This window comes from Heterocephalus glaber, unplaced genomic scaffold (genome assembly GCF_053883595.1).
Source record: "Heterocephalus glaber isolate CG9 unplaced genomic scaffold, H.glaber_assembly_v1.0 deba00001600, whole genome shotgun sequence".
Classification (NCBI taxonomy): domain Eukaryota; kingdom Metazoa; phylum Chordata; class Mammalia; order Rodentia; family Bathyergidae; genus Heterocephalus; species Heterocephalus glaber.
The window spans coordinates 46,615,838-46,631,654 of NW_028258372.1; the positions used below are offsets into that span (position 1 = coordinate 46,615,838).

Here is a 15,817-nt window from a genome sequence, read left to right on the forward strand (position 1 = left end):
GGTTTTTTCGGTCATTTCTTTTTCTTGGTGAGGTGGAGGGACAGGGCTATTGGAATTGAACCCAGGGCCTTCCACATACTAGGCAAGTACAGTACTTTATCACTGAGCGCATCCTCGTCTCTTTTTATTTTTTATTTTGAGGCAAGGTCTTACTAAGTTGCATGTGCTGGCCTCAGACTTGCAGTCCTCCTGCCTCAACCTCCTGAGTGTTTGTTGGGTATTGTTCAAACGCTTTTAGTATTGTTGGAGGTGACCATATGACTTTTCTTGTTTTATTAATAATGGTAAATTACATTAATAACTTCCTAGTACTGGATCGCCCTTGATATGAATTTCACTGGTTTGTGTTGTATTCTTTTGATCTAATGGTGCTTGTCAGGTAAGTTTCTTTTTTTTAAGGATTTTAACAACGTACATACGAATGATATTTTCTGAAGTTTTATTGTACTTTGGCAGATTTTGTGATCTATCATGCTGACTTTCTAAAAATAGTTGGGGAGCTTTTTGTTCTTCTTCAATGACCTAAAATATCTGAATAGCGTTAGAGTTCTCCAGTGTGATCCAAACTCACATCTGGGCCTAGTGATTGCTTACATGTGTATGCATTCCCTCCCTCCATCTTCTCAACAGCAGGTTTGTGTGTTTTATTTACAATGCTGTGAATTGAACCCAGGATCTCATGCAGGCCAGGCAAGTTCTGTTCCACAGAACCAGTGCAGCAGTTCTTTCTAGTCTTTCTTAACCCATGAAGTCTAGGATTATTTCATGTAAGTCTTTTCTTCTTATGTACCTACATAGAAATTGTATTGCAATTTGAACATGGTATAAAGGGCCGGGGTTTTAGCTCAGTGGTTTCGCTGCCTGCTGCACAAGTACAGGGACCGGAGTTCGATCCCCAGTAACAAAAAAAAAAAAAAAAAAACTTTCTGAACATGGTAAGGGCACATAATTTCACTTCCTTGTCAGAATATGTTATGAAATTTGAGGCTTTAACTGTAAAAAATAACCAGAATGGTATTTGTCAAACAATAACAAAAATTCCATGTTGAATATCATTGAATCTTGTTTAGTACTTAACCATAACTTTTTACAAATGTATTCATGTTGTAAATGTTCATTTTTACTTAATGGAGCTGTAATTAATCTATTTTTTAATTGTATAGAAATTTACAGCAACAATGTCAACACCAGATAAGAAAGCTTCACAGAAGATTGGTTTTCGATTACGGAACCTACTCAAGCTTCCAAAAGCACATAAATGGTGCATATATGAGTGGTTCTATTCAAATATAGATAAGTATGTATCATGGCTTATATCCTGAATATTATTTGAACCAAAAATTTAAGTTTTTCAAATGTTATAAGCTACAACCTTTGCTGTAAGCTTATCTTCATCTTATTTTTTCTCTTTTCTTCTCCTTCTCCTCCTCCTCCTTTTTTTTTTTTTCCTTTTCTTTTCTTTGTGTGGAGATAAGGTCTGGCTGGGTTGCCCAGGCTGGTCTTGAACTCCTGGGCTCAAGTGATCCTTCTGCTTCAACCTTCTGTGTAGCTGAGGCTAATGGTGTACACGTTCATGTCCACTGTTGAATCCATTTTTCTATTCCTTATTTCAGTTTGATCCATACCTATTTCTTATAGACTTTTAACCTTCACTACCCCTGTTTAGGGAAGAAGTTACACAATTTGATGAAAAATTAAATGAAAGTAAAATTTCTGCACTATAATTAACAATGACAATAAATAGGGATACCCTAAGACAAAACATTGTTTGCAATGAGTGAGATTTATTTTATAAATCTTGAGAGTTTTAAGTGCTATTGTAATTTCAAATTTGCTAACATTAAAAACAGGAAAATTTTTAGGAGGGTAGTCTTTATATTTTGGATATAGTACTTAAGCATTTTAGTGATACATAAATATTTAAGTAGAACATAGTATAAAGATTTGGCTAAAATCCATTTATTTGACAGTAGAATTTATTAAGTAAAAACTGATTTCTTTTTTTTTTTTGGTACTGGGGATCAAACTCGGGTCCTTGCGCTTGCAAGGCAGGCTGCAGAACCACCGAGCTAAATCCCCAGCCCCCAAATTCTGATTTCGAATCCATCCTTATATTCCATTATTGGTTCTTTTCTTGGTACTGGGGATCGAACTTGGGACCTTACGCTTGTGAGGGAGGCAGTGGAACCACTGAGCTAAATACTCGGGCCCATTATTGGTTCTTGGTTTGCTGGGTATTTATTTTTACTTCCTTTCTATTTTCAGTCCTCTAGCGTTCCAAGACTAGTTTAATCCTGACTTGTTAGTGATGCTATTAATTTGGGACAAAGATCTTGTTTATCTTTGTCAGCTATAATACCAGGGCCAGGATAGCCTCCCTAAGAATAGATTCACACTTATCCATGTAGGAGACTGAACAAAAGTCACTATCTCCTGGACTCTAAAGCAGACGGTGTTTCACGAGTGCCTGTTACACATTAGTTGTTTCACAAATGTCAAGGATTTAGTTTTAGCACTTTGGATATTTGGCTGTTTTGTGTATAAATGGTAGGAGTGAAAACATTTTGTTATTAATATGATTAGGAAAATTGGAATGCATATTTTGAATTTTATGTCTTTTAAGAAAGTAACACATTATTATATTAACCGATAAAATACCATTTCTGTTTTACAGACCACTTTTTGAGGGTGATAATGATTTCTGTGTATGTCTAAAGGAATCTTTTCCTAATTTGAAAACAAGAAAGTTAACAAGAGTAGAATGGGGAAAAATCAGACGGCTTATGGGAAAACCACGGAGGTAAAAGTAAAGTTTTGTTTAAAATAAAAGCAATAAATAGTTGAACAGTTGATGCTATCATTACTACATTGATTTTTTTTTTTTTAATGTTACTAGAGATTAAACTCAAGGCCTTCACACTGAGCTACATCCCCAGCCCCTGTGGGTTCTTTTATTTTGAGACAGACCTTCACTAAGTTACCCATGCTGGGCTCAAACTTGGGATCCTCCAGCCTCAGCCTCCCAAAATGCTGGCGTTACAGGTGTGCACCAGGAAGATGGATCCAAGCTTAGAAGAGGTCTCTCTAATAGATCCCAAAGCTAGAAGCCATAAAAGAATACCCATAATTTAGACTTCATTAGAATGATGACATTTTGCATTGTCAAAAAAGCAAAAAAAGAAGTCAAAACACAGAAATATAAGAATACATTACTCTTATCAAAGACAGAGGGTTAATTCCCTAATATGTAAAGAAGTTGTACAAACGAGTAAGTTAAATAATCCATAATAAAAATTATTATGTACAAACAATTCATAGGCAAGAAAGAAGAAATGACTCATCAAAACGAAAATATTTCAGTTTTTCTCATAGGAAATGCAAAATGAAAGTATATTGAGATAGTGGTTTTTATTCTCAGATTGATGAATTTCATAAAGCTTTATTTAACATTTTGGCAATAGCATGGGGAGAGAGTTACTCTTCTATATACTGCTGGTGAGATTAATTTTATGTAATCAATGTGGGGGCCAATTTGATAACAGTCAAATTTATAAATTTCCACATTCTGTGACCTAGCATTTCTAAGAATTTATACCATAGAAATATTTGCACATGGATGAAATGTATATGTTTTGCACTTTTATTTGTAATAGCAAAAGATTGACAACACTGAGATGTCCATAAATACAGGAATGATTAAAGTATGGTACCTAGAATAGAAAACTCTGAAATCACTTAACATAAAATGAAAACATGGACTAGGAATGTAGCTTAGCGGTAGAGTGCATGCATGCTTAGCATTCAATCTCTAACAATAAAAACAGCTCTGTGTGTGTGTGTGTGTATATATTGTGTTTGGTTTTTGAGGCAGGGTCTCCCTTTGCAGTTCAGGCTGGTCCTGAACTCTATATAGCCCAGGCTGGCCTCAAACTTGCAGCGATCTTCCTGCTTCAGCCTCCTGAGTGCTAGGATCACAGGCATGCCCCACCATGCCCAGCTAGCTCTGTATTGACAACAAAAGTGATTGCTAGGATATATTAAGAATGAAAATTAGAGCTGGGGATTTAGCTCAGTGGCACTGTGCCTGCCTTGCTAGCACATGGTCCTGAGTTCAATCCCCAGTACCTGGGGATATTGTAACTATTTGAGAGCGATAGGAGGGGAACATGTGCCTCTTTTGGCTTGTGTATGCCTAAAGCACCAGAGAAGGACATATACGAGAGGTATAATAATGCTCTTCTGAGAGCCAAACAGTTAACTGAGGAGTTTAGCTATAAGAATTTTCAGTATCTTTGTTTGTTTTTGGTTTTGTTTTTGGTTTTTTTGGTACTGGGGATTGAACTTAGGTCCTTGTGCTTGCACAGCAGGCGCCAAAACTACTGAGCTAAATCCCCGGCCCAAAGACAATTTGATTTTTTTTTTTTGGTACCAGGGATCGAACTCGAGTCCTTGCGCTTGTGCAGCAGGCAGCGAAACCACTGAGCTAAATCCCTGACCCTGATGTAACATTTTAGATGACAGAAGACAGAAATTGTTCTATAATGTTGGAGAGCAACTTAGTGGTTGCTTGAGAACTAGGGGTACAAGATTGGGAGAATTGCAGAGGAGGGATACAGTGGCTCAAGGACACTTTGAGCTGTTATGTTCATTATCTTGATTGTAGTGAGGGATTTATGGATTATACAATTCAAGAATATGTCAAAATTTATCCAATTGTACACTTTAAACATTTGCAATTTATTATATGATAATTGTACTCAAAGCATTAATTAAAAATTTAATTAGGGAAATTGGGTATAAGAAGGGATGTGAGAACTGTGATATGCAAAGAAGCAAACAGTTCTAATTGTTAACTGTATGGAGATCGTATGAGGCCTGGGTTCTTAGCTGCCAAGACTCTTTTTTGAGTCAGGGTTTCACTGTGTAGTGCAGGCTGGCCTTGAACTTGGGGTGATCCTCCTGCCTCAGCCTCCTGAGTGCTGGCATTACAGGTGTGTGCCACCATGCCCAGTTTAAAATAAAAAATTTTAAAAGGGACTGGTAATATAGCTCAGTGCAAAGGTCCTGGGTTCAGTCCATAGTACGGAAAGGAAAAAAGAATTTATGACGCTCTTCAGCTTACTAGTGACCCAGTGCTTTGTTTTGTTACATTCTTCCTGTGCTCACAGCTTGAATGAGCATTCAGATTCGGAAGTTGGAGTGTGTTGGCTAAGATTCTCTGTATATTTCCAGTCCTTGTTTATCATTGTTCACTGTGATCAACTTGAAAATTATGCTGATCTTCATTTGCTTTTTCCTCATTGTTACTTCATTTTTGAGACTATTTAAATGAAAATAAAGCTCATAATGTGTCTTTGAAGGTTGTAACTGTAACGTGGTATGAAAGTCATGTTTAAATACTTTGATTCATCTTGGAGTTTAAAAAGAGAAGGCCCTAGAGAAGAACAAATCCAGTATTCAGACTTCAAGACAGGAAGTGGGATTAAAAGTTTACACAGTGGCAGTATCATCTTAAGTATCTATATTAGAGTGCTCACTGGATCAGAGAGAAAAATGTCATATTCTTCTGAATAGAATATTGAAATTGCACTTCATCCTTACGAGCAGATGTAGGCTCCAGACATGATTGTGTCAAAGGTTGGTATATAGGAAAGGAGGACTTAGGCTTGCTTATACATCTTTGTCTTGCAAGGTCTTTTATTTATTTTTTTAATTGAGAGTAATTTACAGGGAAGCAGTTTCTATAGTCCTCTTTAAAAATACATTACTTAGGGCCAGGGATTTAGCTCAGTGGCACCATCTATGCCCCACAACCACAAGGTCCTTAGTTTGATCCCCATGCCTAAATAAATAAAAATACAGTACTCAAAAGAAGGTGAAGTAGCCAGGTGTGGCAGTGCATGCCTGTAATCCCAGCATTCAAGAGGCTGAGGCAGGAGGATCACCGAAAGTTCAGAGCCAGCCTGGGCTCCATAGTGAGTTCAAGGCTAGCTTGGACTACATAGTGAGACCTTGTCTCCAAAAAAAAAAAAAGAATGGGAAAGTGCAGCAGTGAGATGGATGCTCAGATTCTAAGTTTCTATGTAGGATAGTTATCAGTTTATATGATTTTTGTAATTTATTCTAGATGTTCTTCTGCATTTTTTGAGGAAGAGAGATCAGCATTAAAACAGAAACGGCAGAAAATAAGGCTCTTACAACAAAGGAAAGTTGCAGATGTTTCACAATTCAAAGATCTCCCAGATGAAATTCCTTTACCCTTGGTTATTGGAACCAAAGTTACAGGTAAGTAAAGATGAGCTTGTATCTATTGTGATGTATGACTTTTAGCAAGATAATTTCTACTAGATATTTAGAAAGCTTACTTGTAGTTCTGCAGTAATTTACTGTAGATGTTATGTGTGAAATATATTTTTAAGGTAATTAGAAAAATTATATTGGTTCAAAGTAATACTGTAATATAAAAGCAAACAGGTACAAAGATGAAATTTAAAATTCATTGGAATAGTTATAGCCATGCATTATTTAAATTTTTTAATTCTTCTCTTTTGCTTGCTTTCACATTTATTTTCTTTTCCTAACCAGTCCTATCTAGTTGGTTCACTAATACTGTTGTGGTGGTTTTTGGGTCTAGAGATAGTTCATTTCTTTTTTTGCCACTTTTTTTGTTTTTAATACATGATTCAAAGTGAAAATTATTCCTTACAAGAAATACTCTAATTTAATTTGTTAAATATTTATTAGTACATGTCTGTAGTGCATAATGATTATACTCATCATGGGAGGTTGGTACATGTACGTGGCCCATCTTAATTCTTTTACTTCCCCTTTCTCTCCCCTCCCTCTTCCTTCCTCCACCTCTTGGTCCCCTTCTCATTCCCAAAGATCTAGAGATAGTCCATTTCTAATGACCGAATAAAACTAAATTATTCATTAGGAAGTCTGCTCAAAGTTTTGTAAGGCAGCCCTGGGTACAGTTGTGTGCACCTGTATTCCCAGCTACATATGAGGCAGAAGCAAGAGGTTTGCCAATTTGAGCCCAGCCCAGCAAGATCCTGTCTCAAAGTTCAAAACAATAAAAAAATTTTAAAAGGATGTAGTTTAGTGCAAAGGCCCTAGGGTTCAATTCTGAGAACCAACTAACCAACCAACAAACAAATAAATTGGACCCAGCAGCATATAAAAAGGACAAGACATCATGACCAAGTAGAATTTATTATGGGACTACAAACTGGGTTAACATTCAAAACTCAGTGTTGAAGGGCTGGGGATTTAGCTCAGCACCACAGCGCCTGCCTGGGAAGCATGAGGTCCTGAGTTCAATCTCTGGTACCAAAATAAAAATCAATGTCAAGAGTATGATGAGATAGGGCACAGACAGGGAGAAAATATTTGGAGAAGATATATCTGACGAAGGACTGTTATCCAAAATATACAAAGAAATATTTTTTTTCTGGTACTGGGGACCTTGTGCTTGCAAGGCAGGCAGTCGTACCACTGAGCTAAATCCCGGCCCACAAAGAACTCTTAAAACTGAACAGTAAGAATATAACTTTAAAGAGAGCTAAAGATCTTAACAGCCACCACACCAAAGAAGACACACAGATGGCAAGCAAACACAGGAAAAGATACTGTACTCAAAGCCTGATGTCCTCAGTGAAATGCAAATTAAAACAGTGAGGAACCATTACACACTTAATAAAATGACAAATCCACAACACTGCAACACCAACTGCTGATGCAGATGGCAAGCAAACAAACTCTCATTCTTTGCTTATGGGAGTGCAGAATAGAACAGCCACTTTGGAAGACCACTCGTTAGTTTCTTACCAAACTAAGCACACTCTCACCATTCAGCCAGCATTTGTGTGTCGTATTTATTAAAAGGAGTTGAAAACTGTCCACAGAAAAACCTACCTGGGGATGTTCATGGTAGCTTCATTTATAATTGCCAAAACAAGGAACAACCATTTTCAGGAGGTAAATGGATAAATCAACTGTGGTACAGCCCAGACAATGGAGTATTATTCCATACTAAAAAGAAATGAGCTATCAAGCCATGGAAAGGTAGGGAGGAAACTCAAACACACCTCAGTAAATTGAACAAGCCAGTATGAAAAGCTACAGCTACTTGTATGTTTCTGGGAAAGGCAAAACTAGGGAGACAGTGAAAAGATCAGTGATTACCAAGAGTTGGGAGAGGAGAGAGATGAAAAGGCAGGGCACAGAGGATTTGGAGGCTTTGAAACTTACCCATGTGATACTTTAATGGTGGGAGCATGATTGTACATTTGTCAAAACCTATTAGTTCCGTGTAAACTGTGGTCTGAGTGATAATGAGGGGTCAGCATAGGTGCACTGAGTGTAACAAATACACTGCTGTGGGTCGTGGTGTTGCCAGTAGAGTGACTCAGTAGAGCAGAGGCGATATGGGTGGATAACTGGGGGAAGGCAGGGATTATATGGGAACTCTGTACTTTCTTTTTTTTTTTTTTGTACCCGGGATCGAACTCAGGCCCTTGTGCTTGCACAGCAGGCGCCGAAACCACTGAGCTAAGTCCCTGGCCCCTATGTACTTTCTTTTGCAATGAACCCCAAACCTTCTAAAAATATATTTTAAAAATCAGTAAAAAAATTAGTTTACAAGCCAGGCATGGTGGTGCACACCTGTAAATCCCAGCACTCGAGAGACTGAGGCAAGAGGATTGCTGCAAGTTCGAAGCCAGCCTGGGCTACATGGTGAGTTCAGAGCCAGCCTGCACTACAAAGGGACACCCTGCCTCAAAAAAAAAAGAAAATTAGTTTGCTTTTTGCTTAGTCACTTTCCTCATCCCTGGGACAAAATACCCGATACCCACAAATTAAAGGAAGAGAAGTTTATTTTGGCTCCCATTTCAGTCCATACTTGGTCAGCTCCAAAACAGGAGAGGATGGTGGAGGGGTCTGGTGGAGGAAAGCTGCTCACCTCATGGCCTCCAGGAAGCAAAGTGTGTCAAGGGAGGAACCAGGAGGAGAGAGAAACCCTCTGGGTCACACTCACAGTGACCCATGTCTTCCACCCACAGCCCACTTCTAACAGCAGGCCAGCGTCATCCAAAAGCCCCACCTTTGAGCACACGAGGCTGTTAGTAGAACATATAGATATAAGCCATAAGAACCTTATTTAACAATATAAAAAAAATTACATGGTCCTACCAATAGATACAGAAAAATCAATTGATAGTATTCATAATAAACCTGTCTGCAAATTAGAAATGGAGCACCCTCAAACTGATTAAAGTCCGTATACTAAAACCACCCTTACTGCTGTATACTTCAGTGGTAAAATTTTGAATGCTTTGCCACTAAGAACAGGAATAATCCAAGGATACACTTAGCATTTACATTCAACATTCTTGTAGAGTACGATAAATAGTTCAGAAGTAGACCCACTCTTCTGTAGTAGTTGACTTCATAATAGCACCAAAGCATTACAGTGGAAGGGAAAGCATTTCAACAGGTAGTGCTGGAAGAACTAGGTATCTATGTTGAAATAAATGTTAATCCTTCTTCATACTATAGAAAAATGTAATCTAGGATCGACCAACAGGCTAAGCAGAAAAGCTAAAACTATAACATTTCTACAAGTAAATTAGGAAAATGTCTCTGGTAACTTTGTTGGAAATTTGTTGGAATGGCCAAAGTAACTATCAGAAAAGCAAAAGATGATTTAAGTTTCACTTAAAAACTGTGCATTAAAAGGCACCATTAGGGGGCTGGGGATTTAACTCAGTAGTTTCGCTGCCTGCCTCACAAGCACAAGGACCCGAGTTCGATCCCCAGTACCAAAAAAAAAGAAGGCACCAGTAGGAAAATAGGCAAAATGTTAGATCAAATTAACTGATAATGGTCTTCAACTCTTCTGTATCCTTTTAGTGATTTTCTGAGAATTACTGAGAAAACAATATTAAGGTTTCCAATTGTTGAGCTTTATATTTCTATTTATAGATCTGTCGGTTTTTGCACTGTGTAATTTGGAGTTCTGTTAAGATAAATGTACTTTTAGCCGGACCTGGTGGCACACATCTGTAATCTCAGCACTTTGAGAGGCTGATAGCAAGTTCAAGCCCAGCCTGGGCAACATAGTGATTTAGCAAGACTCTAACTCAAAATTTAAAATAAATAAAAAGGGATGAGGTTGTAGCTCAGTGTGAAGGCCCTGGGTTCATTCCCCAGTATTAAGACATATACATTTATCTTTGTCATATTTTCCCAATCTATTAAAAACCTCTTCTTTTTTTTGAGGTTTGTTTTATTTTCTGGTGTTTTTTGTTTTTGGGGGTTTTTTTGAGTCCAGACTGGCCTTGAACTCATGGTGATCCTCCTCCCTCCGCCTCCTGAGTGCTGGGATAGCGATATCCACTACCACACCTGGCTATTAACTCTTTTTATCAGAATGGAATGTCCCTCTTGGTCCCTAGTGATATATCTTATTTTAAATTTTTATTTTGTACATTTGATATTAATACCGCCATCCCACTTCTACAATTTTAGTTACTGTGGTTTATCTTTTTCCATCCTTTTTTCAGCCTATAATTCAGTCTATAAATGTGTGCTTTTTGTTCAGTGTTTAATACATTCACATTTAATATAATCTACATGGTTGCATTTGTACTTCCCTTTTGCTGTTTGTTGTCAATATGTCATGATTTTTTTTTTTTTTTGGTACTGGGGATCGAACTCAGGACCTCGTGCTTGTGCAGCAGGTGCCAGAACCACTGAGCTAAATCCCTGGCCCCCCTGGCCCTCTCTTGATTTTTTTAAAAGATTTTTTGAAAGCTGGTTTTTGGTTTTTGTTGTTGTTCCAAGAATTACTTATATGCAACAGTATGCATTTTTTTTTTTTTTTTTTTGTACCGCAGATCGAACTCGGGTCCTTGCGCTTGCGAGGCAGGCAGTGGAACCACTGAGCTGAATCCCCGGCCCTAACAGTATGCATTTTTAACATACCACACCCTACTTCAGGTTAATACTGACTTAATTCTGGCTGAGAAATAGGAACTTTTCTCCACTATAGCTCTATTTCTTCTCACTTCCTTTTTACAGTTTTCATTTTATACATTATATTTGTGTGATAAACCCAACAATATGGTATTATATAGTTCTTGCTTCAGATAATTTATGGTTTTGCTGAAGTAATGAAGAGAATAGAAAAATTTTGTGTACAGAAGTTTTTGTTTATATCTACATATTTACCATTTCTCATGCTCTTCTTTCCATGTTGCAGATTTTCGTTATTGTCTGATGTTGTTTCCTTTTATCGCTAAAGATTTTCCTCCCTCTCTCTGTCTCCCTCCCTCCCTCCCTCCTTCCCTCCTTTATTCTCCTCCTTGCCTCCTCCTGCTTCCCTTTCCTCTTCCTTCCCCTCTCACTTTCCTTTCCCTTTCCTTCCCTCTCTTGCTGGTGGTACATATCTAACCCACCACTTGCTCGCTTGCGCATGCCAAGTAAGTGCCCTACCACTGAGTTACGTCCTAAGCAATATTTCCTATTAATCGGTCTCACTAGCAGCACATTCTCTCCATTTTTATTTGTGTGAGATAATTTCACGGAATACAGCATCTTTGCTGACAGTATTTCCATGTTAGCCTATTTGACATGTCTCTTTACTGCATCCTGGCCTTCGTTGTTTCTGATGCTGTTTCCACTGAGATATACCTGTTAATTGTACTGCTGTGTATGAAGAGTTATTTTTCTCTTGCTGTTTGAATATTCTGTCTTTGCTCTGCATTTCAGAAACTCAACTATATATCGCTTCTCAGCCTTTTATCTAAGATCAAGTATAGAAACTTGACTATTATGTGTCTGGTATGAGGCCTTTTGTGTTTATCCAACTTGAAATTCATTGAGCTTCTTGGATCTTGTACTTGTCAGTTTTCCATTACGATAATGAAATATACGGGCTGGATAAAGAAAAGCCGTTTGCTTAGCTCACAAATTTGGGGCCCAAAAGTCCAAACAGCATCGGCCCAGCCTTACTTGGTTCTGGCACAGGCCCCCTTGACTGCCTGATGTGGCAGATGATGTCGTATAGGAACACATGCAAGAGAGCGAGATCGCAGGGTGACTCAGGAAGCCAGAGTGCAAGGAGGGCCAGGCTCCTCGCTCTTGATGACAGCTCCTGCTCACAGGAAGTAGCTTGAGTCGCTGTTGCTGCACGCTCTTCTGAGGGCAGCACCCCAGTGGCTTCTCACTGATCTCTACCTCTCAGTGGTCCCACACTCCCACACTGGGGATCAGGCTTCCCACATAGGAACCCTTGGAGGACAAACCGCATCACACCACAGCTATTCTCATCAAGTGTGGGAGATTTCCGGCCATTATTTCCCCACTGCATTTTTGCTCTTTTCTCTCTTTCCCTCTGGAACCTTCATTACAAGTATGTTGGTACACTTGACCTCTTCCCACAGTTGTCAGGGGCTCTGCTCATTTTTCTTGAATCTTTTCTCTCTGTTCTTTGGATTGGATAATTTCTAATGGTCTGTCTTTAATAGATGAGAATACACACTTGCCCCCAAAAGCAAAAGTAGGAACGTGGGATTACATCAGATTAAAAAGCTTCTGCACAGCAAAGGATCAGTCAAAAAGTGAAGGAACAGACTACAAAATGGGAGAAAATAGTTGCAAGTCTGAGAGATTTAATGTCTAAAATAACTTACAGCAAGAAAACAACCTGAAAAAAATAGGCAAATGGTCTAAATAGTTATTTCTCCAAAAAAATATACAGATGGCCAACAAGTATATGAAAAAATGTTCAGCATCATTGATCATCAGGGAAATGTCAGTTAAAGCCACAATGAGGTATCATTTTATACCTGTTAGAAGGGCTGTTATCAAAAAGACAAGCTAACAGGGCCTAGGATTTAGCTCAGCGGTTCCGGCGCCTGCCTCGAAAGCACAAGGTCCTGAGTTCGATCCCCAGTACAAAAAAAAAGACAAGCTAACAAGTATTGGCAAGAATGTAAAGGAAAAGGAATCCTTATACACTGTTGATGGAAGAGTAAAGTAATCAATATGGAAAACAATATGGAGGTTCCTCCAAAAATCATTAATACAATTACCATGTAATACACTAATCCCACTACTGGGTACATATCCTAAGGAAATGAATTCTTTATGTCAAAGAAACATCTGCACATCTATGTTCATTGCAACATTATTCAGAATAGCCAAGATACAGAATCAATATAAATTCTTTTTTTTTTTTTTTTTTTTGGTACTGGGGATCGAACTCAGGTCCTTGTGCTTGCTCAGCAGGTGGCAGAACCACTGAGCTAAATCCCCGGCCCTCAGTATAAATTCTTTCTGGGTGTGGGTACGAGGAGTCGAACTCCAGGACTAGCACTTGCCAGACAGATACTGTGCCGCTGAGCTACCTTCCCAGCAATCGGAATAAATTCTATTGGTGGGTAGGTAGGTAGTGTCATGGCTTATGTGTGGTGGTCCCCCAAGAGCCTCATGTGGCCATAGGTGGGGCTTTTTCAGAAGTGGCTGGATCTAGAATGTGTGACACTAGGATTGATTCATGGTGCGGGGATCTAGGGCCCTAGGATTAAGGGTGTGAGTGCTGCCTGCCCTATGTATCCTGGATAAGACATAAGGGACAGAAAGAGCTGTGGTCGTCCCTTGCTTGCTTTGCTACCTCCTGCCCACCATGAACTGTTTCTCCTCTGCCATGCCCTCTGCCGCACCACCCTGCCTTAGAGCCAGCCGACTGTGTACCAAAACCTCTACAAACTGAGGCAAACAAACCTTTCCTCCCTTGACTTTGGGTGTTGGGTATTTTGTCTCAGCAATGAGATAAGTAACAAAGACAGGTAGATAGGTAAAGAAAGTGTGTGTGTGTGTGTGTGTGTGTGTGTGTGTGTGTGTGTGTGTGTGTGTATAAAAACGTAAATGAGGGGCCGGGAATTTAGCTCAGTGGCTCCGGTGCGTGCCTCGCAAGCGCAAGGTCTCGAGTTCAATCCCTGGTACCAAAAAAGGAAAAAAAACAAAAAAAATGTAAATGAAATACTATTTGACCTTAAAGAAGGAACTCTTCTCACTTGAGACCAGCTGGGTGAACTTGGAGGATATTATGTTAAGTACAATAAGCCAGTGTGATATTGTAAAATATACATTTGATCTTTGTCCCTTTTCTTTTTTTTTCTTTTTTTTTTTTTTTGGTACTGGGGATTGAACTCAGGACCTTGCACTTGTGAGGCAGGCGCCAGAACCACTGAGCTAAATCCCTGGCCCCTTGTCCCTTTTCTTGCATATAACCTAAAGTCCCTGGAATCCTTGCAGTGTGCTAATGAGTTGATTGATGGCTGGTAGCCCTTGGGTAGATACATAATGTGAGATTGTCACCTGAAAGACCAGGGCAAGAACACAGGCTTGGGACTTTCAGCCCCACCTCCCGTCCTCTAGGGAAGGGAGAAGGGTTGAAAGTTGAGCTGATCACCAGTGATCAATGCTTTAATCAATCTGTCTATGTACTGAAGTCTCCATAAATACTCAAAAAGACAGAGTTTCCAGATAGTTGAACACTTGAAGTTTCCTGGGGATGGTGTAACTGGAAAGAGCAGGGTGGGCTATACATCCCTTCCCCCTTACCTGCCTCATGCGTCTTTTCATCTGTATTTTTCATAGTAGCCTTTTAGTATATGTGCTGCTGAAGCAAGCACTATAGTAGCCTTTTAATAGACTGCAAATGTAAGGAAATGTTTGCCTCAGTTCCCTGGCTGAGCCATTCAGCAAATTCGTGGAACCTGAGAAGAGGATTATGGGAACCCTGATTTACAGCTGTCTCTCAGAAGCACTGGTAAACAACCTGAGCTGTGACTCATGTCTCTGAGACAGAGGGCAGCTTATGGACTGAGCCCTCAGCCTGTTGTTTATGACGCTGTCTCCAGGTAGGGTCAGAATCTAATTGAATTGGAGCACACTCAATTGGTATCATGCCTGTGATATTGTTTGCTGGATGTGTGGGAGAAACCCTCAAACATCTGGTGCTAGAAGTGGTCTGTGTTTTGAGAATATAGAGAAAACAGTCTGAGTTTGATTTCCTATGTATTGTTGGAACGAATCACAGAAAAACAAAGGCAGCATGATGTCACTCCAGTGTTGGTCTCAGAAGAGAGAGAATGTTTACCCTGGGGCTGGGGTAGGTGGTGAGGGAGGGAGGTTGGGGGATGTTGGTCAGAGGGCACAAAATGTTAGTAGAGAAAACAGTATGTCCAGGAGATGTACAGCATGTTGACTGTACTTAATAATATTCTTGAAAAATCCTGAGAGTGGATGTGGTCTTTTTAACCATAGAAGTAATGGGGGATGTAGTTCAGTGGTTCGGGCGCCTGCCTCACAAGTGCAAGGTTCCAAGTTCGATCCCAAAAACAAAACAAAAAAAGTAATACATGTGTTAATTAGCTAGGTTTAGTCATTCCACGATGTATGTATACTTCAGAACATCTTGTCATAGAGTATATGGTAAATACACATAATTTTATCTATCAGTTTAAATAAGAAATATGGACTTGCTATAATATATTATCTAAACCCACACTTGGTAATGGACTCCTCCGCTAATTTTTTCTGTTAGAATACTCTTTTTTTTTATTTGTTTGTTTTTGATACAGGGTCTCACTTTGTAGCTCAGGCTGGCCTTGAACTCATGGCAATTCTTCTGCCTCAGCCTCCCTAGTGCTGAGATTACAGAGGTGCAGCACTGTGTCTGACTTGTTAGTATGCTCTGTAACTTTAGTTTCCATTTTATTCTTCTGTATAGTTTCTATTCTCT

General features: G+C 39.2%; 1 protein-coding gene across 2 annotated transcripts in view; it reads left to right on the plus strand.

The window, feature by feature from the left end:
• The window catches only part of Lin9 (lin-9 DREAM MuvB core complex component), a 62,598-nt gene that overhangs the window by 18,305 nt on the left and 28,476 nt on the right, over positions 1 to 15,817 (plus strand). For both annotated transcript variants that reach the window (XM_021242407.2, XM_004861986.3), the window contains 3 exons: positions 1,164 to 1,297; positions 2,675 to 2,800; positions 6,128 to 6,285. In XM_021242407.2, coding sequence (XP_021098066.1) covers positions 1,164 to 1,297; positions 2,675 to 2,800; positions 6,128 to 6,285 — 418 coding nt within the window. The remainder of the gene's footprint in view (positions 1 to 1,163; positions 1,298 to 2,674; positions 2,801 to 6,127; positions 6,286 to 15,817) is intronic.